This window comes from Erinaceus europaeus, chromosome 18 (assembly GCF_950295315.1).
Source record: "Erinaceus europaeus chromosome 18, mEriEur2.1, whole genome shotgun sequence".
Taxonomy (NCBI): domain Eukaryota; kingdom Metazoa; phylum Chordata; class Mammalia; order Eulipotyphla; family Erinaceidae; genus Erinaceus; species Erinaceus europaeus.
In genome coordinates this window covers 70,683,877-70,708,683 of record NC_080179.1, presented here as the reverse complement: position 1 = coordinate 70,708,683, position 24,807 = coordinate 70,683,877, and the positions used below count along the sequence as shown (strand labels likewise).

The following is a 24,807-nucleotide window of genomic DNA, read 5'->3' as shown; positions in this document are numbered from 1 at the left end:
CTGCTTCGCCGCCTGGGAAGCGACTCCCCTGCAGGCGAGGAGCCGGGGGGCTCGAACCCAGACTTCTTGTTTTAATTTTGATTTTCCATCTACAGAATTTGTACAAACTTGCCAATGAAGAAGCCAAGAAGAAAGGTTACGACCTGAGAATCGATGCCATCCCAATTGTGGCTGCCAAGGCCTCCAGGGACATTGCCAGTGATGTGAGTTGCTACCCTTTGTGTCTGTATGTAACTGGGTAGAACGGCTACGCTTGGGGTTCCTTATACTACACAGACATGCATCTGGGCGCCCCGAGGAAGCACGTCTGCAGCTTATTCTCTAAATGAAAATTCAAAAAAGTTTCACTCTTTTCCTGCCAGTTCTATTTTTTTTTTTTTTTGGCTTGCTAGAAGACATATATATATATATAGAGAGAGAGAGAGTTGGTGGGGTGGAGGGTGGAGAAAAGAGACACCATAGCACCATGCTACCCTTGGTGAAGTTTCCTTTCCTCTTTGCCTGATGCTCCCATGTGGTGACTGGGTTCTTGAAACCTGGATCCCAGCACAAGGCAAATTTGTATGCTTTACCTGGTGAGCCATCTCCTGACCCCAGTCTTTATATTTACAACTTCAAGATACCTTAAGAGCCAGGTCCATACGCAGAGTTTGTATCCTAAACCAGTTGAAAATTGAATGAAACCTACAGTTTTTCATATCTATAATTATAAGATCTTCATCTCCGTATTCTGAGCACAAACCCTCACAGAAATTACTTATATACTTAATAAGTATATATCGCATATATAATCTACATAATGTAATAAAAAATTAAAAATAAGAGTCTTAAACAATAACTTGGTAGGGGGCCAGGTGGTGGTGCACCTAGTTAAGTGCACACATTGCAGTGCACAAGGACCTGGGTTCAAGCCCCTGATCCCCATCTGCAGGGGGGAAGCTTCACAAGTGGTGAAGCAAGGCTGCAGGTTTCTCTCTGTCTCTCCTCTCCTCTCAGTTTCTCTCTGTCTCTATCCAATAATAAATAAATAAATGAAAATTTAAAAAAATGTTTTAAAAAAATAACTTAGTTATATTAGAAAAAAAACAAAAAACACCTGTTATACCTAAATCTAGGAGACTGTATCTTTCTCCAAACCTGCTGAGGATTCAACTTTGCCAATTCTTTCTTTGGAAAAGCACCTGAAATGCTTCCTCTCAAGTTCTTTGTAAATAGAAACAAGCAGGCGCCTCGTTAGCACAGTAGGTAGCACGTCAGTCTCATAAATGAAAATAAGCAAAGACGAAGAATTGCAGAATAAGAGCCTGGTTTCTCATTTCACTGTCTAACAGAAGGGTATCCTCTGGGGTGAAATTTAGGCTTCTGTCAGCACACAGTAGGCTGGATGTGATGCTGTTGACTCAAGTAGAGAGAGTTTTTCAGGGTCAGCCCTTACTAGCATCTGCAAAATGCTTCCTCATAGGCGTCCAGTCTATTGGGTCACATACGACAGCTTAGCGAAACCTCAGCCATATTTGATCTCTGTCACAGGAAACTTGCAAAATGGTAAACAAGGCAGGCTATTTCAAGATATTATATAACCCAGTGAAACTCGGGAGAGGGAGAGGGAGAGGGAGAGGGAGAGGGAGAGGGAGAGGGAAGGAAGGAGAGAGAGAGAGAGAGGAGTCACCAAATGTGAAGAGTAAGGAACAGAGTGCAGGGTGAAATGGTATTTGCAGACTCAATAATAACATTCTCAAAGCCACATGTACTGATGTTAGTGGTTTAATTTTTCCAACATAAGAAATGTACAGTGTACGATCTAACTTTATGAAAAAAAGGTCACTGCATTTATTTCTAGGGATTTAATGTCTGTAGGCCATACAGCTGTGAAGTTTGATCTGTCCTCCCTTTAGAGAGAATTGCTGTGAAGTCAAGTCACAGTTTGAGCTAAGGAGATGATACTGAGATAATACCATTTTTTCTGCAAGAATTAAGTAGTAAAGGTTTAAATTAATGAAATCTTTAGCCCCTTCTATATTTCAAAATGACCTGTTTTTATTTCAGTACAAATACAAAGATGGCTACCGCAAGCAGCTCGGCCACCACATTGGAGCACGGGACATCAAGGATGACCCCAAGATGATGTGGTCCATGCACGTGGCCAAGATCCAGAGTGACCGGGAGTACAAGAAGGACTTTGAGAAGTGGAAGACCAAGTACAGCAGCCCAGTGGACATGCTGGGGGTGGTGCTGGCCAAGCAATGCCAGACGCTGGTCAGTGACATTGACTACAGGAACTACCTGCACCAGTGGACGTGTCTGCCTGACCAGAATGATGTCATCCATGCTCGACAGGCCTATGACCTCCAGAGTGACGTGAGTAGCTGAGACCTACTAAATGCCAGTGGTGACCACATTCTTGATAATAATGACAGTAGTAACAAGTAGGTCAGAGTGTGGAGTTTTTTGGCAAAGCCCTCAGAAGATATTTATTCTTGGGAGTTGGACGGTAGCTTAGTGGGTTAAGCGCAGGTGGCGCAAAGCACAAGGACTGGCGCAACGGTCCCGGTTCAAGCCCGCGGCTCCCCACCTACAGGGGAGTCAATTCACAGGCAGTGAAGCAGGTCTGCAGGTGTCTGTCTTTCTCTCCCCCTCTCTTTCTTCCCCTCCTCTCTCCATTTCTCTCTGTCCTATCCAACAACGACGACATCAACAACAACAGTAAAAATTAAGGTCAACAAAAGGGAAAATAAATAAATAAAAACTTAAAAACAGATATTTATTCTCACCAGCCTTGATAATCTGTGTTTTTCTTTACTTAAAACATAATACCACAACACTATATTTAATTTGGCCTCCTTATTCAAAAGGCCTAAGTGTAAAGTTTGACTATTCAAGCTTTTCCGTCATTTTCTTTCATGTCTTTTAAGTTAAGTGAGCCCAGCAGCCTTAGTAACATTTGCTTCTGTGTTTGATCTCACCAGAATGTTTATAAGTCAGATCTCCAGTGGCTGAAGGGTATCGGCTGGGTCCCCATTGACTCTGTGGAAGTAGTGAGGTGCAAGAGAGCTGCAGAGATTCTGAGTGACAACATCTACCGCCAGCCTCCAGACAAGCTGAAATTTACCAGTGTGACAGATTCCCTGGAGCAGGTGCTGGCCAAGAACAATGCCATCACCATGAACAAGGTGGGCACCCATTCTGGGGGTATAAATCAGGGTTATGTGTTCTAAGGACTATCTACAATTACTTGTCTTTTTGTATCCAGTTGCTACCCTGTGTACAGTGATTTGGTCGAGGTTTCTATTAAGTTACACTAGGATTAAAAGATAACTGTGAGAACTTCTGTTTTGATATCTCTTGTGGAACAGCCTGATTTAGGAACAGGACACCCAGGGGCCAGGTGGTGGCGCACCTGGTTAAGCGCATGTATTATAATACGCAAGGACCCAGGTTCGAGCCCCTGGGCCCCACCTGCAGGGGGGAAGCTTTACGAGTGGTGAAGCAGGGCTGCAGGTGTCTCTCTGTCTCTCTCCCTCTCTATCACCCCCTTCCCTCTTGATTTCTGGCTGTCTCTATCCAATAAATAAAAAGATAATTAAAAAAAATTTAAAAAAAAGAACAGGACACCTGTTTGATGTCTAAATTGTTTGAAGCCTATGAGAGTTACACATTGTTTGGTATCAAAGTTATTTTCTTCTGGGTACTTATCTAAGGAGTTTAGAACAAGGAAGTCAAGTGCAAATATCCATAGTATTTATGTAAAAGAAATCTAGAGGTGGTATATACAGGCAAATTTGCAGTTAATAATCTAAAACCATGTGGAAGGATTCATTAATACAGCACAGTGCATTTGTATATAATTATGGAAAATACTGGTCTTTTAATGTAATTGTGGTAAAGATAATACTATAATGAAACATGTGCAAACATGCTTTATTTTGATATATAAGTTTACATTCATACTGAGTGGTAATAACTGTCTTAGAATAGCAAAGAAAAGAATATAGCACATGATATAGCAAGTAGACTAGCTTTCAACTTTGTCATGATCTTTTAAATGAAAACTCCAATTTACAACTAACTTAAACAAAAATGAAATAACCTCTGTGTTCCTCACAGCGCTTATACACAGAAGCCTGGGACAAAGACAAGACCCAAGTCCATATCATGCCTGATACACCAGAAATTATGTTGGCAAGACAAAATAAAATAAATTATAGTGAGGTAAGATGATTTCTTTATTTTCTTGATGTGACTATATTGACTTTTACTGATGTAAGAGAAACATCAGAATTTTGTATTTAATCCTCATTTGATCAATAATCTTAGTTTTACTTTTATGCTTATTACCCTTCTCTGCTTAGATGTATTATTTGTTGTTTTTTTTAAAATAGGAAAACAGGTAGTCGGGTGGTAGTGCAGCGGGTTAAGCGCACATGGTGCAAAATGCAAGGACAGGTGTAAGGATCCCGGTTCGAGCCCCCAGCTCCCCACCTGCAGGGGCGTCGCTTCACAGGTGGTGAAGCTGGTCTGCAGGTGTCTATCTTTCTCTCCCCCTCTCTGTCTTCCCCTCTTCTCTCCATGTCTCTCTGTCCTATCCAACAACAACTATAACAACTACAGCAATAAAACAACAAGGGCAACAAAACGGAGTAAATAAATAATAGGAAAACAGACTTCTCTCTGTCCTATTCAACAACAAGAACAACAACAGAATGAAAAAAAAAAAAAAAAAAAGAATGGCCACCAGGAGCAGTGGATTCATAGTGCAGGCACGGAGCCCCAGCAATAACCCTGGAGGCAAAAAAGGAAAATAGGGTCTGTATATGCACAGTGGTATATGCAGCAGACTTCCATATCCCTCTCTGCCCGCATGTATTACTGTATAGAAAAGAAAGCAGAGAATTAGGGAGCAATCCCAGCGGTTCCCGCAACAATTTTCATGTCTGAGGCTTTTCAGAGCCAGGTGCAATCCTTATCACCACCATAGCCTTTGTTCTCATGTTTTTTAAAGTAGAGAACCAGTAAAATAGCTTTGCTTAGAGGCTGTTCTGACACATGTCCGCAACCCAGGTATAAGCCTAGTCCCAGTGCTGTGCCGGCTCTCTCCCCTTTCTCTTTCCTCTCTGTCTTGCTCTACCTCATGGAAAAAGTAAATGAAATAAAAAATAAAGCACATCAGATACATAAATAGATAAACAGAAAATCTTCATTTAAAAAAATATTTGTGATTTAGTAACGATCAACAAGATTGTGGGACAAGAGGGGGTACAATTCCATACAATTTCCACCACCAGACTGCCATGCCCCATTCCCATCTAGTGGAAGTTTCCCTGTTCTTTATCCCTCTGGGAGTATGGACTAAAGATCTTTATGGGGTGCAGAAGGTGGGAGGTCTGGCTTCTGTAATCGTTTCCCTGCTGGACATGGGCGTTGACAGGCCTATCCATACTCCCAGCCTGTTTCTATCTTTCCCTAGTGGGGCAGGGCTCTGGGGAAGTGGGGCTCCAGGCCACGTTGATGAGGTCATCTGCCTAGGAAAGTCAGGTTGGTGTCATGGTAGCATCTGCAACTTGGTGGCTGAAAAAGCATTAAAATATAAAGCAGAACAAACTGTTTAATAATCAGGAACCTAAAAGTAAAAATATAGCAGGTGAGATTTGGGGGTCTTCATGTTGGAAGAAGCTAGGAAGTCAATTTGATATAGTTCAAAGAGCCCATGACTTTACTAATTTTTGCCTGAGCACAATAGCTAACATGCAGGTGGGCTGAAAGTATTGTCTGGGAAGATGGTGTCAGAGTTGGGAATAAATCTTCAATTTAGGGGGCCAGGCAGTGGCGCGCACCTGGTTAAGTGCACACACTGCAATGCACAACGACCCAGGTTCAAGCCCCTGGTCCCTACCTCAGGGAGAAAGCTTCACGAGCAGTGAAACAGGGCTACAAGTGTCTCTCTGTCTCTCTCCCTCTCTGTCTCCCCTTCGTAATTTATCTCTGTCCCTATCCAATAATAATAAAGTGATTAATTAAATTTAAAAATTTTTTCATTTTCATTTTAAGAAGAAACTCCTCAAAGTTCACAGCTAGTGATTGAAACATAGTGTAATTTTGATGGAAAAATACCTGTTACTCTTAGAGTAGTACTTGCTTCTGTATTTGTTCTGTATGTTTGTTTTCTTCAGTGATCTCACTTATAAAATGGATCCAAAATGCCTACCTTGCAGAATTTGAGATGACTAAATGTTGTAGCATAAATAATACAAACTGTGTGAATCCTGGTGCAAAATAGTTGCGTAATAAACTGTAACTTCTTCTCTTTAGACTTAAGCTGACATGAAAGTTGGGTTCATTTAATATGCTCATAATAGCTTGAGCTTTATTTACAAATGGAAACAAGAATCCTTAAATTTATTTATTCCGAAACTGCCTAAAGGCAATGAAATGCAGTCTTTATATATATATATATAATTTTTTTTAATTTTATTATTTTTCCCTTTTGTTGCTCTTGTCATTATTATTGTTGTTGTTATTGCTGCCATCATTGTTGGATAGGACAGAGAGAAATGGAGAGAGGAAGGGAAGACAGAGGAGGAGAGAAAGACAGACACCTGAAGATTTGCTTCACTGCCTGTGAAGCGACTCCCCTACAGATAGGAAGCTGGAGGCTCGAACCCGGATCCTTCTGCCAGTCCTTGCACTTTGCGTCACGTGCACTTTTGCGTCACGTGCACTTAACCTGCTGCACTACCTCCGGACTCCCGAAATGCAGTCTTTTATGCACTACCTTGGACTTCACTAAACTTGTCACCACTTATCTTTTCAGTTTAGAAACACTGTTATAGAAATAACATCTTGCCCCAGTGTTCTTGCCAAGGTGGTCAAGAATTATCCGGTTTATTTGGGAAGGAAGTTTGCATAGCTGTATTTTTAAGAGGGAGAGGAAAATAGATTGTTTCAATTTGAGAAGACTGGGAAAAAAATAAGAATTAATTTTCAAGGGTTTCCCATATTTATAATTTTATCCACATTAACTATTGTTGTGTGTGATCTGTCCCTCAGAGAGGAGACAGACATCAAAGGACCATGACAAGTGTACTGGAAAGGGCCTGATTTTCCTCGCATGCATTATAAAACAGATCCAAAGGCAAAACTGATCGTATGTATTTTCTTTTTTTTTTTTTCCTCCTCCAGGGTTATTGCTGGGCTTGGTGCCTGCACCATGAATCCTCCGCTCCTGGAGGCCATTTTTCCCCCTTTTGTTGCCCTTGTTGTAGCTTCGTTGTGGTTATTATTATTGCCCTTGTTGACGCAATTCGTTGTTGGATAGGACAGAGAGAAATGGAGAGAGGAGGGGAAGACAGAGAGGGGGAGAGAAAGACAGACACCTGCAGACAAGCTTCACCGCCTGTGAAGCGACTCCCCTGCAGGTGGGGAGCCGGGGGCTCGAACCAGGATCCTTACGCCGGTCCCTGAGCTTTGCGCCACATGCACTTAACCCACTGTGCCACCGCCTGACCCCCGATCGTATGTATTTTCATTGCACTTAGCTTCAGTTATTTTTCAATGAGCAATGTATCCCTTGGCCACAGCACATGTTTGTTTGATGAGCATTTTCTCAAGGTCTGTTTCATCCCAGGCAGAAGAAATCACTTTCTGCCCCACATTGTAAGGAAGCTCTTAAGTCTCTCCCTTTTGTTAAAAGCAACTCAGATAAGGTAGTTTTTGTTTGTTTGTTTGCTTTTTGTCTTTAATTGATGAAAGGAAATTGGGCTTTTTTTTTTTCTAATTCTAAGTTTTTCAACTGGATTTATTTTCTTTAAAATTGCATGATTCTCTTAAGTTCTCTCTGGACCGAATTCTGAAGATTAGATTTCAGAGTAGTCCACTGAATTTCTTCTTAATATATCACCATGGAAACCTTCATTCTGTGTTTAACTCAATACATGCAAACAAAACAAAATATCTACGTCTTATTTTTTTAATTTAACTGTTGTAGTTCTCTGGGAGTAAATAACTTAGCAAACAAGCTTTAAAATGTAGCCTTGAGGATAAGGATAACAAAAAGTGTTCTCTTCTTTGAAGCCTTGCATATTGTTTGAATGTTTGAAAAATGAAAGAAATCTATTTGCTTGACCTAAAACCATGAGCTGACTCGAGCTTATTTTCCTCACTGGCGCAAATTTAAGCTTTGATTCTTCAAAAGAAGAATATAATAAATTTAATATAGTCAAATATAATAAATATTTGACTCGACTACCCTAGGAATTTTATCTCAGATATATTAGATTTATTCTTACTATTAATTTAACTTTTCATTGTAAAAAATAAAAACAACAAATCTTGAAAATAATGTGGGGCAGACCTTCCACCTTCTGTACCCCATAATGATCCTAGGTCCATACTCCCAGAGGGATAAAGAATAGGAAAATTTTCAAGGGAAGGGATGGGATACAGAATTGTGTAGAATTGTACCCTTCTTATCCTATGGACTTGTCAATATTTCCATTTTATAAATAAGAACTTTAAAAAAAAAAAGAAAGGAGAAAGATGTGGGGCAGGGATAAGAGGCATAAGGGTTATGTGTCAGGTTAATTGTGAGAGCATGGTAGAGCATAGGGGAACTCCCCCATCCTTGAGATGGAGGTCTGAAAAGACACCCCACCTGTCAGTCTCTCCCTTTCAGGGATTGAGCATGGAGGAAAAGCTCTCCTGACTCAGTTTCCCCTTGTCAGTCTCCCAAGCATCACAAGAACCTACACCCCTAACACTTAACTCATTTCCTTGCTATAAGCCAAATGGTTTGCCTGCTTAAAGTTCACACAGTTCACCTGCTTTTGATCACATAAACTCCATTCTGCCTTGACTAAAAGGCCTTTCTTTCTATTCCCTTCACCTCCTCCACCCTTGGTCTAACTCCTCTATCTTATCTCTCTGCCTTCAAGGCCTCATTCTGTCGGTTTCTCTCTTGCTGCTAATCACCCCAGAACTCCCCTTAACCACTATCAATTCTCTTCATTCCTTAGAACTTTTACCATGAAGATTCTGACCTTCAAAGCCCACCACTATTACCTCATGTGAAAAATGTCCTTTGTTCTGCTTGCTATATAAGCTTGTCCTTCTCAGAATAAAGTTAGAAGTTCATACTTGAATTTCTCCTGGTTGTTTCCTTTTGCACCTTGTGACCCCTTGAGTCCTTGACAGGGAAAGCCAGCAGCTGCCTGGGGTTGTGAGGCCACCCACATGAATGCCAGCAGTTATGCAAGGAGACCCTTATTCCTGAGGCTCCAAAGTCCCAGGTTCAATCCCCCACACCACCATAAGCTAGAGCTGAGCAGTGCTGTAATTTAAAAAAAAAAAAAAGTGAATAGTTAACTGCTAATAATCTACATTAAAAAGATACAATGATGAGGCCGGGCAGTGGTGCAGTTGCAAAGCACACATGCTCCCAGTGCATGAGAACCTACGTTCAAGGCCCTAGTCTCAACCTGAAGGGGGAGTTTTCATGAGAGGTGAAATAGTGCTGCCGCTCTCTCCCTGCCTTCCTGTCTGTCTTCCCCTGCCCTCTCAATTGCTCTCTGTCTAGATTTAAAAAGAAAGAAAAAAGATCATTGGGAGTGGTGGGCTCATTGTGTAGGCACTGAGCCATAATGATAGCCCTGGTGGCAATAAAAAATAATAACAATAGAATAGAATTCTTCTTCTTCTTCTAGCATTTGCCCTTCTTCCGTAGCCAGTCAACAGCGTCAGGTTGAAAGCTGTCAGGAGCTGCTTGTTGCTGGCTTTGAAAGTGACTGGGATCCATGTGGATTCAGTCGGCTAGGAAGGATCGTCAGTTTCCCCAATGAATGGGTACTCACGGGCTGCACCACGAGAAGGTCGATCCAATGCATCCCATAGAATAGAATAAATTAAAATAAAGGTTCTTTAAAGAATTTGAATGTAGGGGGCCGGGGAGGTGGTGCACCTCATTGGGCACACATACTACAGTGTGCAAGGACCTGGGTTCAAACCCCTAGTCCCCATCTGCAAAAGGAAAACTTCACAAGGGGGTGAAGCAGGGCTGCCGGTGTCTCTCCGTCTCTCTCTCCCTCTCTGTCTCCCCCTTGCTCTCAATTTCTGGCTGTCTCTATCCAAGAAATAAATATAATAAAAATTTAAAATATTTTGAGTTTGAGCACACTAAATCATTTCTGCAACCAAAAGTATTCCTCCTTTGACAGCAACACCCTTTTAGAGGGAGAGCAAGTCCTGTTTCTAAAGTTCTACCTTTGCTTTTCCCTCAGAGCCTCTACCGTCAGGCCATGGAAGAAGCCAAGAAAGAAGGCTATGACCTGAGAAGTGATGCCATCCCCATTGTGGCTGCCAAAGCCTCCAGGGATATTGCCAGTGATGTAAGCATTGACTTGAGTTCTTATCTTTGCTAGAAACAGGTTAGCTGCCTGCGTGGGAAATCACATTCTTGAAACACAGCCACAGATGCTCTAGTCAACATCTTGCACCCTTCCAGGTTATCTGTGCAGAGGAAATTGTGTCTCATCATGTCCTAGGAGAAAAAAAAAAATTGATAAGCCATATAAGCACACCCCCTGGGAGATATAGCAAATAGGCTCACTTACATGATCCTGTTCGTCATGGTAATGGAGCTCACTGTTCATTTCCGGTCAACGTAAACTTTTCTCACTTAACACGGTAGAATCATTCTGGGATGAATTTTCTGGAAGTGTGTAGATGACCACAGAATCCTCTCCCTATGAGTGAGTGTTCCCAAATGTGTTGAATTATGGCAGCTTGATGGATGGCACTACCTGGTGTTTTATGATTTCAAAAAAAGAGCGTCACTATAGGGAGTTCCACAGGGGAAACCTCGGCACTTCCCCCATATTAACAGAGTTCTCTTTTTCAGTACAAGTATAAAGAGGCTTACCGTAAGCAGCTAGGCCACCATATTGGTGCCCGGGCCGTCCGTGATGACCCCAAGATTATGTGGTCCCTTCACGTCGCCAAACTGCAGAGTGACCGTGAGTACAAGAAAGAATTTGAGAAGTACAAGACCAGATACAGCAGCCCAGTGGACATGCTGGGGATTGTGTTGGCCAAGAAATGTCAGACCTTGGTGAGTGACGTGGACTATAAGCATCCCCTGCATGAGTGGACCTGCCTGCCCGACCAGAATGACATTATCCAGGCCCGGAAAGCCTACGACCTCCAGAGCGATGTGAGTATCCACAGATCTGAAACATGTTCCTGGGCTCTGACTGGTGCCCATGGACTGAGGTTTGCTTGTGTATCTTATTAATTCATCAGAGATCTAGAGAGGGACACAGAGAGACCCCCAGCATCATTCTGGTGTATATAATGCTGGGGATCAAACTTGGTCCCTCGTTCTTGAGAGCCCAGTGCTGCCCAGCTACTGAGCCATCTCTGTAGTTCAGATGTTTGTGTGTTTTAATTTTTATTTGTATTTCTAAATTTTTATCTTTATTTGTTTATTGGATAGACACAGCCAGAAACTGAGAGGGAAATGGGAGATAGAGAGGGAGAGAGACAGAGAGACACCTGCAGCCCTGCTTCGCCACTCACAAAGCTTTCCTCCTGCAAGTGGAGACTCAAAAAAAGAGACTCAAATTCAGGCCCTTGTGCATTGTAATGTTTGCTCAGCCAGCTCTGTCACTACCTGGCCCGTGTGTGTTTCATATTGATGGACTGATTTAATAATGATCATTAAGACCATAGGATAAGAGAGGCACAATTCCACACAATTCCCACCATCAGAGTTCTGTATCCCACCCTCTCCCCTGAGAGCTTTCCTATTCTTTATCCCTCTGGGAGTATGGACCCAGATCATTATGAGTACAGAAGGTAGAAGGTCTGGCTTCTGTAATTGCTTCTCTACTGGACATGGACATTGGCAGGTCAGTCCATACCCCCAGCCTTCTTCTACCTTTCCCTAGTAGGGTAGGGCTCTGGAGAGGTGGGGTTCCAGGACACACTGATGAAGTCTTCTGCCCAGGGAAGTCAAGTTGGTGTCATGGTAGCATCTGCAACTTGGTGGGGTTTGCTGGTTTGCTTTTCCTTTGTCCTTTTCAGCTCCTGTTTCCTGGTTTATAAATGAGTCATAGTATTCCACCACGGTTCCTCTCTTGTTCCCTCCTCTAAAGTTAATCTCCTACCATGTTTGTGTGCTTTAAATAGTATGCTATTAACTGTTTTGAAAAGTGTTTTGTGTGTGTGTGTGTGTGTGTGACTGTGACTGCTGCACTAACTTCATGTTTGTCTGAGTGGATGAATTTATTGGGAACTACTGGAACATATTTTTCAAAGCTAAAGAAACTGATTTTTAAAAAATATTTTTATATTTATTTATTTCCTTTTGTTACACTTGTTGTTTTACTGCTGTAGTTATTGATGTCGTCGTTATTGGACAGGATAGAGAGAAATGGAGAGAGGAGGAGAAGACTGAGAGAGGGGGAGAAAGATAGACGCCTGCAGACCTGCTTCACTGCCTGTGAAGCGACTCCCCTGCAGGTGGGGAGCCAGGGGCTCGAACCGAGATCCTCATGCCGGTCCTTGCACTTTGAGTCACCTGTGCTTAACCCACTGCACTACCGCCCGACTCCCAAGAAACTGATTCTTGTGCCAATAATGATCAGGATATATATATATATGTATAGATATGTAGATATATAGGTATGTTGAGGATTCAGTGATACTGCCAACTGAGTAATCAGCAAATCTGAGCGCTTTATATGTTTATCAATGCTGAAGTATTTTTCTAGCATGTTCCATTTTTGTGACTATGATAGGATATATAAAATAGCTAACATACTTCTTTTCCACTAATGTACAGAATCTGTATAAGTCAGATCTGGAATGGATGAAGGGTATTGGCTGGGTTCCCATTGGCTCTTTGGAAGTCGTTAAAGCCAAGAGGGCAACAGAGATACTGAGTGACAGTATTTACCGCCAACGGCCAGACGCACTGAAATTTACCAGCATCACTGACTCTCCGGAGCAGGTGCTGGCCAAGAACAATGCCATAAACATGAACAAGGTGAGTGTTCACTCTTTACCATAGTTGCCAGCATTTACCACAGAAAAAGGTAAAAATTCCAGTGTACTGATATCTTTAAAGACTCCTAGAAGTCTCATGGTCCCTATTTAAGTTATTTTCCATTTTAATGCTATTATAGATACATAGTGATATGTGAGATTATGTTAAAATATTGTGCTCTAATTATTTCATAATTCTTTCTTAGACATATTTACAATACTGCAACCCAATTATGCTTTTCAGAACTATTCAGGAGTTCTCATAAGAGACAGTAAAGACTCTGTTAGTAAAGCACAGAACTAAATACTTTTAGAAATGATAGTTCGTGGGAGTCAGGCGGGAGCGCAGCGGGATAAGTGCATGTGCGAAGCGCAAGGACCGGCGAAAGGATCGCGGTTCAAGCCCCTGGCTCCCCACCTGCAGTCTCTCTCTCCCCCTTCTGTCTTCCCCTGCTCTCTCCATTTCTCTCTGTCCTATCTAACAATGACAACAACAATAATAACTAAAATAACAAGGGCAACAAAAAGGAAAAGTAAATTTAAAAAAAAAGAAATGATAGTTCGTGCAGCTTTAATAATTTTATTTCACCTTTCTGCCAAGAAGAAGGGACTGACTAACACTCAACCAGAAGGAAAAAAATACCTTTGATGTCCAAGATAAATTTTCTCATTTTTATAGCGCCTATACACAGAAGCCTGGGACAATGACAAGAAGACAATCCATGTCATGCCTGACACGCCAGAAATCATGCTAGCCAAACTCAACCGAATAAACTACAGTGATGTGAGTAAGCTACCCATTGTAAACAATGTTCATGGAACATTTTCACTGACTTATGATCTAGACCGCCAGCTAACAATGTCAGTAAAAGAGGTAGTTCTTTTTCCCCGAGTTCAGCATAAGACTATAAGGCAGGTACACAACATAGATCAGAGTATCAGCGGACTATCAAGGATTAGAATGCTTCTAATAGGGAAATATCCCCATAAGGATCGCAATTTTAAAACCTTTCCCTAGATTTAGGTGGCTACCAAGTCATTATTTTATATGCAGCCACTTAACAGCCAGGGGCACTTACTTGGTTGAAACGTAGCGAGTTTTCACATCCTGTATTATTTTGTTGCTCTGATATGCCCTGATTTTTATTTCATACTAATTTTGAGCTTCTTAGTCATCTCTGTCAAAACCAGCATTTTCATCAGGATGGTGATTCTGAAACTCGAGTCTACAGATTGTTTATGGCCCGTGAAGATGGTTGAGGGTATAAAGAGAAAAAATAACGAGGATGCATTGACTCTTTGTTAAGTCCTATTAAGTATGATTTCTTGTGGGGGCTTGGATGGTGTCTGTTGCACTGGGTTGAGTATACACATTACCATGCGTGAAGACCTGGGTTCAAGTCCCCAGCTTGCACCAGCACGAGGGAAGCTTCATGAGCAGTGAAGCAGTTCTGCAGGTGTCTCTCTTTTGCACTTCCTCTCTCTGTGCTCTTCCCTCTCCCAATTTCTCTCTGTCCTATCAAATAAAATAATTTTAGAAAAGAATTTTATACTGTTTAAAACAAGCAAACAAACAAACATGTAAATTTACCAATCAGTAAGACCCCAAAGTTTAGAGCATATAATTTAAAATCCTGAAGCACCTCGGACAGAATTTTCTATAAATCTACCCTAGTATTTGGCATTGTAGATTCGTTTCTGTAGTTGAAATGAGGACAGAGGAAGTATAACAATAAGCAGTTTTATATTTTGTATGAAAGGAGTAATGATTAATTACTCTCTTTTCTCCAGAAACTCTATAAACTCGCTTTGGAAGAGTCCAAGAAAGAAGGTTATGACTTGCGTTTGGATGCCATCCCAATCAGAGCAGCCAAGGCTTCAAGAGATATTGCCAGTGATGTAAGTTGTTTTTAGAAGGGGTATTTCTTACTCAAAGATATTCACAAATGGCAGATTCCATAGTTTTTCTTGCCAGAACTTCAATTGTCTTTACAAGTCTCAAATTTCCATTAGTGAATCCCCCAGAGTTACAAAGTAAAACATTATCCATTTTCCTTGTCGTTCAAGTCAAAGATAGAGGTACAGTCTTTTTTTTTTTAATGTTTTATGGGCACTAAACATGTGAGTTCATATTTTTGAGCCTCAGAAACTGAGCATCAGCTGATTCAGGCACTTGTGAAAGTGATTGTTGAACAGACATTGAACCATCTGTAGATCAATCAGTACTGACAGGAATGAACACTTGTCAAGAGAGCACATTTCCACATTTCCCCAAGTTTCCTTTCAGTATTATCAGCCTCCACCCAACCATCGTCCCTTATTTCCCCTCAGTATTTCTCTCTCCCCCTTCTGAATCCTTGGATTTGCTGCAACAGAGCACACAGCCCATGAGGCTTCCCCTAGCATTTCTATCCATTACTTCTTTCACTAAAAGAAGACTATATGATGGATATTTTTAGAGTCTTATTTAATCTTATCTAACTATTAATGATACCAACTTGCCCTTAATTGAATTTTTTTTTTTATTTTAGAAGTAAGCAGGTCTTTTCCTCAATATCTGTTTGCCTCTTCTCTCTTGTCCTTACCCCTGGGCAACATCACCTCAGGTTGTCCATTACTGATCTCTGTTCTGTTTCAGGATTCCTTTAGACCCAAATCCATAATTTCCTTTGTCTGGGAGGGTTCCATGCATAGACTTTTGCTTCATTACTTTCATTATCAATTTTTCTTGACTTTAAAGCCAGAGAAATCAACACTATGATCATCTTGTGGTGGAAATGGACCAGAATATTCTAGTCTTGAATTTTTAAAGATAGTGTCTTAACCCTAAGACACAATTTTCTTATGGGGTAACTTCAGTGGCAGGAATTAGCTACTTACAGAGGGATGTTTCCTGATGGGGCTCCAAATATAGTTAATATCTTCATCCAGGGTAGTCACTAATTCTAATAACAAGGGTTATATAAAATATTATTCTCATCAAAACATTTTAGACATTACTATGCTTCTAAGTGTAAGTTAGGTAGATGTTCTGTTAGACTGTATGTTTAGCAAGCAAATGGAAACGAGGTGATACAGTTTAGTGTAAGGAGGGAAATATTTAGAACTAGAAACTCTTCATTCTAGTCTCAGCCTTGCTTCTCTATTGTGATGTGGCCTTAGACAAATCATATAACCCCTCTGGGTTTTTTGGCTCCTGTTCTATCCATTTGACGCTATTCAACTTTCTCTTGTGGAAAAATCAAAACAAATGGTGTATATGTGAAACTATAAAGTGTTATAGATATATGATGTGCTTATCATTAGAGTAACATCCCTACTTTTCTTTCCAGTACAAGTACAAGGAAGGCTACCGTAAGCAGCTTGGCCACCACATTGGGGCACGGGACATCAAGGATGACCCCAAGATGATGTGGTCCATGCACGCGGCCAAGATGCAGAGTGACCGGGAGTACAAGAAGGACTTTGAGAAGTGGAAGACCAAGTACAGCAGCCCAGTGGACATGCTGGGGTTGGTTCTGGCCAAGAAGTGCCAGATCCTTGTAAGTGACATAGATTACAGGCACCCCCTGCACGAGTGGATGTGTCTACCTGACCAGAATGATGTCATCCAAGCTCGAAAGGCCTATGATCTCCAGAGTGATGTGAGTGGGTGTAATATTCTTCTGTGTGTGGCTAGAGGGCTTAAAAGGGGATTCTAAGATCTTTATGTCATGAAATCTTATAAAAATTTAGTGGCAATTATGGACATTTCAGGGAATGTTCAGAAGAAACTAATCTCATCAAGATAGGACTATCAAAATAGCACATTAAAGTTGGGTTGTAGCAGTATATATATCTTAGATACATCAAATAAAAACACTATAAGTAACTTAATCTTCAGGAAGTGTGAACACAAATATTTCAAGATATCTGTAACAACTCTTAATAGAGTATGGACAAAACTATGACTTTTTAATTTATTACAGACAAAGTATCATGTAATTGTTTAATGCTATTTTGGTCTGTGCTATTTTTTTAGTTAAGAGGTGAATGAAAATGAAACAGTTCATAAAAGCCGGGTTAAAATATTCCTGATTTAACACAATATAAGTTTTCAAATGAATTGCTTGAATATTCTCTTTTCTGACTACTTCATTTAAAAGAAATATCTGTTGTCTCTTATGAATTAAAATTTAAGAATGAGTTCTATATACTGAAGCAGTTTTTCTTAGAAACTGAAAATGGTGATTTCCTAAGATTACAATCCAGCACTTTTGTTATCAATCAGCAAATTGTCCTACCTCACTGATATGGCAACTCCTTTTCTTTTCTTATTCTGATAATGCTATGACAAGTAGTCACTTTTAAAAAAATTTCTGTTTACATTCAGAGGCGGGTGGAGAGAGAGAGAGAGAGAGAGAGAGAGAGACCAGAACACAGCTCAACTCTGGCATAATGTATTGCTGGGATTGAAGATTGAACCTGTGGCCTCTGAGGCCTCAGACATGCACGTCGGTGCAATCAGAGTGAGAGATGAGTGATGAAAGTGATTGCATTATAAAACAAACTGTTCCCCAAAGTTACAAAGACAAAAAAATTTGTTAGCGTTATAAGGAATATGCTCCTTCTGCCAAGTATTTAAATACAATGAAGAAAAATGTTAAGCAGGGTAAAGTAGTTTTTCTTTTACTTTGATTAAAAAGAAGGGATTGAGGAAAAGATAAATAAGAATGGAAAAGATTTTTTATCCTTACAAACATGTATATAAAATAAGATGGGAAAAAGATGATGTGACATTTTGCTATTCTCAGAAAGCACATTGCTTCAACATATGATCCGTCAATAGTATTCATCCCTTCATTGCAATACACGGCCGACTGTGAGGACCACTAGCCAATGAAACCAGACAGTCATGCCACAGAATAATAAACACTTTGTTTTAGAAGGCAGAAAGCTGATTTCTTTTGCTTTAAACTTTAAAAAGTTACTTTGCATCAGCGATACTGCATATTATTTGAGAGGGCTTATGGGTCTTTAAAGTAGCAAACATTGGCTACCTTCAGAGACAAAGGGTTTGACTCAACCCCACTAAACTCAAGTTAGGCAGTTCAGTGGGTCTTCCCAGAAATTTCCACAAGTAGGATCCAGAAATAGACAGCGTGCTGACCCCAGTCCATACACTCAGCTGTCTGGGCAGTTTCATAAATATCTGACACTGTTTCCTTTCAGGCTATTTACAAGGCTGATCTGGAGTGGCTCAGAGGCATTGGGTGGGTGCCCATTGGCTCTGTCGAGGTGGAGAAGGTGAAGCGAGCTGGAGAAATCCTGAGTGACAGGAAGTACCGTCAACCTGCAGACCAGCTCAAATTCACATGTATTCCAGACACTCCAGAAATTGTGCTGGCAAAAAACAATGCCCTGACCATGAGCAAGGTGAGTCTCCAGCGATTTCCATCTCATGACTCATTCTTTCCGTGGTCTTGGAAGATAAAGTGGGGGATAAATGCTCTGAAGGATTTCCAGAGAAAATGGATGCTTGGAATCTGGTTCTTGTGCAATCTTTCAACAGAACACCTCATTGGAGTCTCATTGGACCTGCAAGTTTTTCTCAACATTGTTTTCCTTAATTCTCTGTGTGCACGCACAAGCACAGTCTAGAATGATTTCTCTAGAGTGATATACACACTCTTCTGACCTGACTACATCCACAGGGGGTTGACATTTCCCCATAATCTCTCCTAGGCAGAGCAGATCCAAACCATTGGCATCCCCCTTGCCCATCTTTGAAGGAACATGTAGTCTGCCTAGCATTTTATTATTTTTTAAATTTCTTTATTGAGGGATTGTTTCACAGTCGACAGTAAACACAGTAGTTTGTACGTGCATAACATTTCCCAGCTTTCCACATAACAATACCACCCCCACTAGGTCCTCTGCCATCATGTTCCAGGACCTGAACCCCCCCGCGACCCACCCACCCACCCCAGAGTCTTTTACTTTAGTGCATTACACCAACTCCAGTCCAAGTTCTACTTAGTGTTTTCTCTTCTGATCTTGTTTTTCAACTTCTGCCTGAGAATGAGATCATCCCATATTCATCCTTCTGTTTCTGACTTATCTCACTTAACATGATTTCTTCAAGCTCCATCCAAGATGGGCTGGAAACAGTGAAGTCACCATTTTTAATAGCTGAGTAGTATTCCATTGTGTATATAGACCACAACTTGCTCAGCCACTCATCTGTTGTTGAATACGTAGGTTGCTTCCAGGTTTTGGCTATTACAAATTGTGCTGCTATGAATATAAGTATATATGCAAATCTTTTTGGCTGGGTGTGTTGGATTCCTCGGGACCACCTACCATTTTATTCTAAAGTCTGGGCACCCCACAGTGCTCTGAGTAGTATCAACACACAACAAACACAATCAAGTTGCTTCATTTGCCTTTCTGACGTGACTAGTAGAAAACCAATTTGGAAAGTGAGCTCATAGTCCCAACTTCAGTTTTATTATACAAGATAGATGATCAGTTCCTGCCTCTAGGGATTTTGTTTGTTTGTTTGTTTGTTTTTCTGCCACCAGGATTCTGGCACTACAGACCCACCAATCCCAGAGGCCATTTTTTCCTTTATTATTTTTTCTTTCTAGTTTTCTAATTGGATAGGACAGAGAGAAACTGAGAGGGAGAGAAAGGGAGAAAGAGAGACATCTGCAGACCTACTTCACTACTCATGAAACGTCTCCCCTGCAGGTGGGAAGTGGGGGCAGGAGCACGGGTCTGTGAATAGTAACTTGTGCACTTAACCAGGTGGACCACCGCCCAGCCCCTGCCTCTAAGGCTTTAACAGTCTATTTATTGACCATGTACTAATTCTTCAGTTATTGGGCATATCTTTAATATGCCCATTTTAATTTTGGGGTGTGTGTGTCAGGATTTCTTGGTGTATGATTCCACTGCTTCCATTTAAGACAAAGAGAAAAAGAGTGAGAAAGAAAAAGAGAAAGAGAAAGAGAGACACCATAGAACCAGCTGTGCATGGTGTCCTCCTGTGTTGGGTCCTCACTCATGACAAAGTGTGCTCTCTACCAGGTGGACTATCGCCTAGCCTCAGTAAGCACATTTAGATGTTTGGAAGATATCCAGAAAAAAACGGGAGGGAATTCAGATAATTTCCAAACACTGGGGGAGTGAGACTGAGTGGTTAGTGCAGAATAGAAAATGGGCTCTTAGCAAGCTCTAGAGTTTGGGTGTTTTTTAAAAAAAAACAAACTTCAGAACAGCTGTTTCGTACCACACCGACCAGCAGTAACCACAGTGCTGATAACTGAAGAAAACACCATAGACCCCCACCCAGCCCTCCTGCTCACATGATGGGTCTCTTACCTCCAGGTGCTAGTTCTGTGGCCTGGGCTGGTTGCTCAGTCATGTCTGTGCGCACCCTCCTCTCCCCCCATCTCGGGGCCTTGGGGCTCTCTGATTTTCTCTCTCCGTGTGTGTGTGTGTGTGTGTGTGTGTGTGTGTGTGTGTGTGAAACCTGACTGATAGGTCGAGACACCTTCCAGCTGTAGCACATTCTCTAGTTCTGTTTTATTATTATTGTTTTTGTTTCACTTCGTTTGGTTTTGGCTTTTCCCATTTAGTTTCTTTGTATTCACTCCTGGTCACTCTAGGACTGTTTTTTAAAAAGAATCCACTTAGGGAACCCCAGTTATAGAATATAAATTTTGTAGTCTGAGAGGGAAAAAATGCATAGTAAATCTAAGTCTTGATTTTTAACTTTCTATTGTAAATAATAATAATATACAGAGTTTAACAGAAAAAAAAAGACACCATAGAATTGCTACATGCCTACTACTACTAGACATTTTATTTATGTAGATAGCCTTTAACTACTACTAGACATTTTATGTAGATAGCCTTTAACAAAAGCACACCTAATTAAAAACGTACATATATGTATTACCTCCCCTATAAGAAAAGACGATTTTGAGGACTTATATACCATTGTCAGTACCAAGCAACATAGACTTAAGGTAGTTGGATTTGAACATGAAATTGACTGTGAATTCTAGATGTTTATACTGTTATCAAACTATGAGTAAGTTTGAGTTCTACTGGATGAATTAATAATTGGAACCAGTTGTACATCTGTTTAAATAGTGCCCTGCTTTGCTCTTTCTCTCTCTCTTCTTAAAAAATACTTTATTTTATTTTTGAGAGAGAAACACAGAAATACCAGAGCACTGCTCAGCTCTGGTTTATGGTGGTGCAGGGGACTGAACCTGGGACTTTGGAGCCTCAGGCATGAGAGTCTGTTTGCATAACCATTATGCTATCTCCCCCACCCTGCTTTGCTCTCTCCACTACCCTCTCCCCTCCCTCACCTCCAAACAGCTTTAATAAAGCTGTTTTAAAGTCAAATCATTCTACAGGAAATACTAGCTTTAACAAGTTTTACATCCCTACCCCATAGCACTTATACACGGAAGCTTGGGATACTGACAAGACCTCCATCCATGTAATGCCTGACACCCCAGAAATCCTGTTGGCCAAGAGCAATTCTGCCAATATCAGCCAAGTAAGAGTTTTCTCTGTGTTAACATGAATCTTTCTGGGAGTCATTAAAATACTTTGCTTTCTGTGATCAACATACTTTCTAAAGCACTTTTGTGTGTGTGTGTGTGTCTGTGTGTGTGTGTGTGTGTGTGTGTGTGTGTGTGTGTGTGTGTGTGTGTGTGTCTGCTACATTTTCCTTTGCCTAGAAACTTTACACCAAAGGATGGGATGAAACAAAGATGAAGGACTACGACCTGAAAGCTGATGCTATTTCCATCAAAAGTGCCAAGGCCTCCAGGGACATCGCCAGTGACGTAAGTGCCTTCCATCAAACCCTGTAGGTCTGACTTTGCTGAATAGTCCAGAGAGCCGTTGTTAGATAATGCTTTTAAATTAGTTCCACATGGACTCCCTGGCCTTGCTTTCCACCTTCCACAGCCTTTCCCTTTCTTGTCTCAGAGAAGGCAAACACATTTTGGAGTTATAGTTAGAAGTGCTACAGAGAAAAGTTTTCATCAGTAAAGATCTATGATTACATTCCAGCTGTTTTTTTATTTTTATTTATAAAAAGGAAACACTGACAGAAACCATAGGATAAGAGGGGTACAACTCCACACAATTCCCAGCACTAGAACTCCATATCCCATCCCCTCCCCTGACAGCTTTCCTGTTCTTTATCCCTCTGGGAGCATGGACCCAGGGTCATTGTGGGATGCAGAGGTGGAAGGTCTGGCTTCTGAAATTGCTTCCCCGCTGAACATGGGTGTTTGGCAGCTGTTCTTATGATAGTTGAGATAGAAATTTTAGTTTACAATTTCCAGAGATGCCAAAATCTATGCACTGTGAAACTCTTGCCTGTTTGCTTGCAAGTTTTCAGGTTGTCTGAAATGACTTTAAAACTGAGTTTCTGAATCTGCATTTCTGGCATTTTTAGTACAAGTACAAAGAAGCATACGAGAAACAGAAAGGCCACCACATAGGAGCCCAGTGCATTGAAGATGACCCCAAGATTATGACTGCCATACACGCAGGGAAGATTCAAAGCGAAAGGGAGTACAAGAAGGAATTCCAGAAATGGAAGACCAAGTTCAGCAGCCCAGTGGACATGCTGGGTATCTTGCTGGCCAAGAAATGTCAGACTCTAGTCAGTGACATCGATTATCGAAATATCCTGCATCACTGGACCTGTCTGCCTGATCAAAACGACGTTATCCAAGCAAGGAAGGCCTACGAGCTTCAGAGTGATGTATGTAATGTGAACGCTGGGGAAGGTAGAATGGAGGCAGTCGATTGATAGGTTGTCTGCTGTCGCTGTGGACTCACTCAGGGCTTGTGCACTGCACAGCTCCATTCAGATTGCTGAATACAAAACCCATCTTTAGGAATTAAATTTTGGAAATTACAGACATCAGTGGGTATCATCTTCTATCTATATCTTACCCTTTATCCCCTGGTTGAAATTTCAGGCTGTTTTCTTCATGTTGTTTGTGGTTTCTGGCCGTTCAATATACATTTCAAAAAAATGTGAATCATCGGAATATTAAAGAAATAAAACCAATGCCACTGTTGTACCACAGTGAAAAAACTGACTAGTTTCCTTAGATTAGTTATTACAGGATGAAAATAGAATGAGATCCAACACTTTCTTAGATACTTAGTTTTTGAAATATCAAACAGTTACAGTGAAGTAACATTATAACTTTATTACAGCATTATAGCTTTATAACTCCTATTTGTGGCTAGTATAAACAGTTACATTTTTACAGATTGCTTTATCACTGATATTAAAATTTCCCAGTCAGGTTAAAACTAGGACAGGACTGTTTTGGAATGACCATTTCCTATACATATCAACTCTTCATCCCTATGAATTTCACTTTTAACTAAGGGATGGTATGTCTGAAGCCTGGGAAATTTTTTCTTTGCAGAGTGTGTATAAGGCAGATCTGGAGTGGCTGCGTGGCATCGGCTGGATGCCACAAGGCTCCGTGGAATTGACCAGGGTGAAGAATGCGCAAGACCTGCTGAATGAGAGACTCTACAGAATCAGACCAGAGGCCTTGCAGTTCACTTGTATTGTCGACACTCCAGAGGTGGTTCTGGCCAAAGCCAATTCTCTGCAAATGAGCGAGGTAAGAACCATCCAACCACCAAGCTTTCCTTTTGTGGCAGTGTCTCCAGAGGACACCACCCAATGGAGAAAACGGACTGTCAGGAGTCGGGCCGGTAGCGCAGCGGGTTAAGCGCACGTGGCTCAAAGCACAAGGACCGGCATGAGGATCCTGGTTCGAGCCCCTGGCTCCCCACCTGCAGGGGAGTCCCTTCACAGGTGGTGAAGCAGGTCTGCAGGTGTCTGTCTTTCTCTCCCTCTCTCTGTCTTCCCCTCCTCTCTCCATTTCTCTCTGTCCTGTCTAACAATGATGACATCAATAACAACAACAACAATAATTACAACAATGAAAAACAAGAGCAAAAACAAGGGAATAAATAAATATTTTAAAAAAGAAAATGGACTGTCTCTCTGAAAGCTTTAGAGTAAGTGGTCAGAGCAGCTTTCAGAGTTCTAGACAAGTTTGGTGAAAGCATATGCAAAATGTAACTCTGGTAAATGCCAGCATTTCTCCTATCACATGCACACACTTTGAAAAATTAAAATGAAAAATGATATTCAATTACAATTCTGGGACAGAAGTAGTTAAGTCTTAATAATTACTAGAACTTGTGGTATGAGAGTAGTATTAAACAATCAAATATTGTACAAGTCAGGATTCTCCAGGGAAACAAAGATATTAGATTGTTTATGAGAAAGAAATTTACTTTATGAGATAAAAACAGATCTGTACGATTTATGAAGCACAATTGTGGAGGCTGCTAAGTTTAAAATCTGCTGGGTCTCCAGTAGTTTGTAGACCCAGAAAAAAAAATTGCAGGTCAAGCCCAACAGCAATATTTTGGCATAGCTTCTTCTTGCTTGAGGAAGGTGGTGTTTTTTTTTTTTTTTTTTTCTATTGAGACATTGGGCTAGGGCCAGTGAAATAACTCATTTCAACCACATTTGGGATCCAGGTTTAAGCCCAGCCCCCACTGCATTCAAGGACATTTTGTTGCTGTTGGTGTCTTTCATCCTCTCTGCCTCTTTCTCCTCTGTCCGTATTTAAAAGGAAAAACAAACGAACAACAGCAAAAAAAAAACAACAAAAAAAAAACACTGTAGACTGATTGGACAAGGCCCAC

General features: G+C 41.1%; 1 protein-coding gene across 20 annotated transcripts in view; it reads left to right on the top strand.

Moving 5' to 3' along the window:
* Positions 1-24,807, top strand: part of NEB (nebulin) — a 286,668-nt gene that overhangs the window by 135,978 nt on the left and 125,883 nt on the right. For 17 of the 20 annotated variants that reach the window (XM_060178132.1, XM_060178128.1, XM_060178127.1 and 14 more), the window contains 15 exons: positions 96-203; positions 2,047-2,358; positions 2,967-3,170; positions 4,105-4,209; positions 10,269-10,376; positions 10,889-11,200; positions 12,833-13,036; positions 13,715-13,819; positions 14,827-14,934; positions 16,368-16,679; positions 18,247-18,450; positions 21,491-21,595; positions 21,780-21,887; positions 22,508-22,819; positions 23,502-23,705. In XM_060178132.1, the coding sequence (XP_060034115.1) occupies positions 96-203; positions 2,047-2,358; positions 2,967-3,170; positions 4,105-4,209; positions 10,269-10,376; positions 10,889-11,200; positions 12,833-13,036; positions 13,715-13,819; positions 14,827-14,934; positions 16,368-16,679; positions 18,247-18,450; positions 21,491-21,595; positions 21,780-21,887; positions 22,508-22,819; positions 23,502-23,705 (2,811 nt within the window). The remainder of the gene's footprint in view (positions 1-95; positions 204-2,046; positions 2,359-2,966; positions 3,171-4,104; positions 4,210-10,268; positions 10,377-10,888; positions 11,201-12,832; positions 13,037-13,714; positions 13,820-14,826; positions 14,935-16,367; positions 16,680-18,246; positions 18,451-21,490; positions 21,596-21,779; positions 21,888-22,507; positions 22,820-23,501; positions 23,706-24,807) is intronic. The other 3 variants (XM_060178129.1, XM_060178130.1, XM_060178131.1) reach the window with 3 other exon arrangements.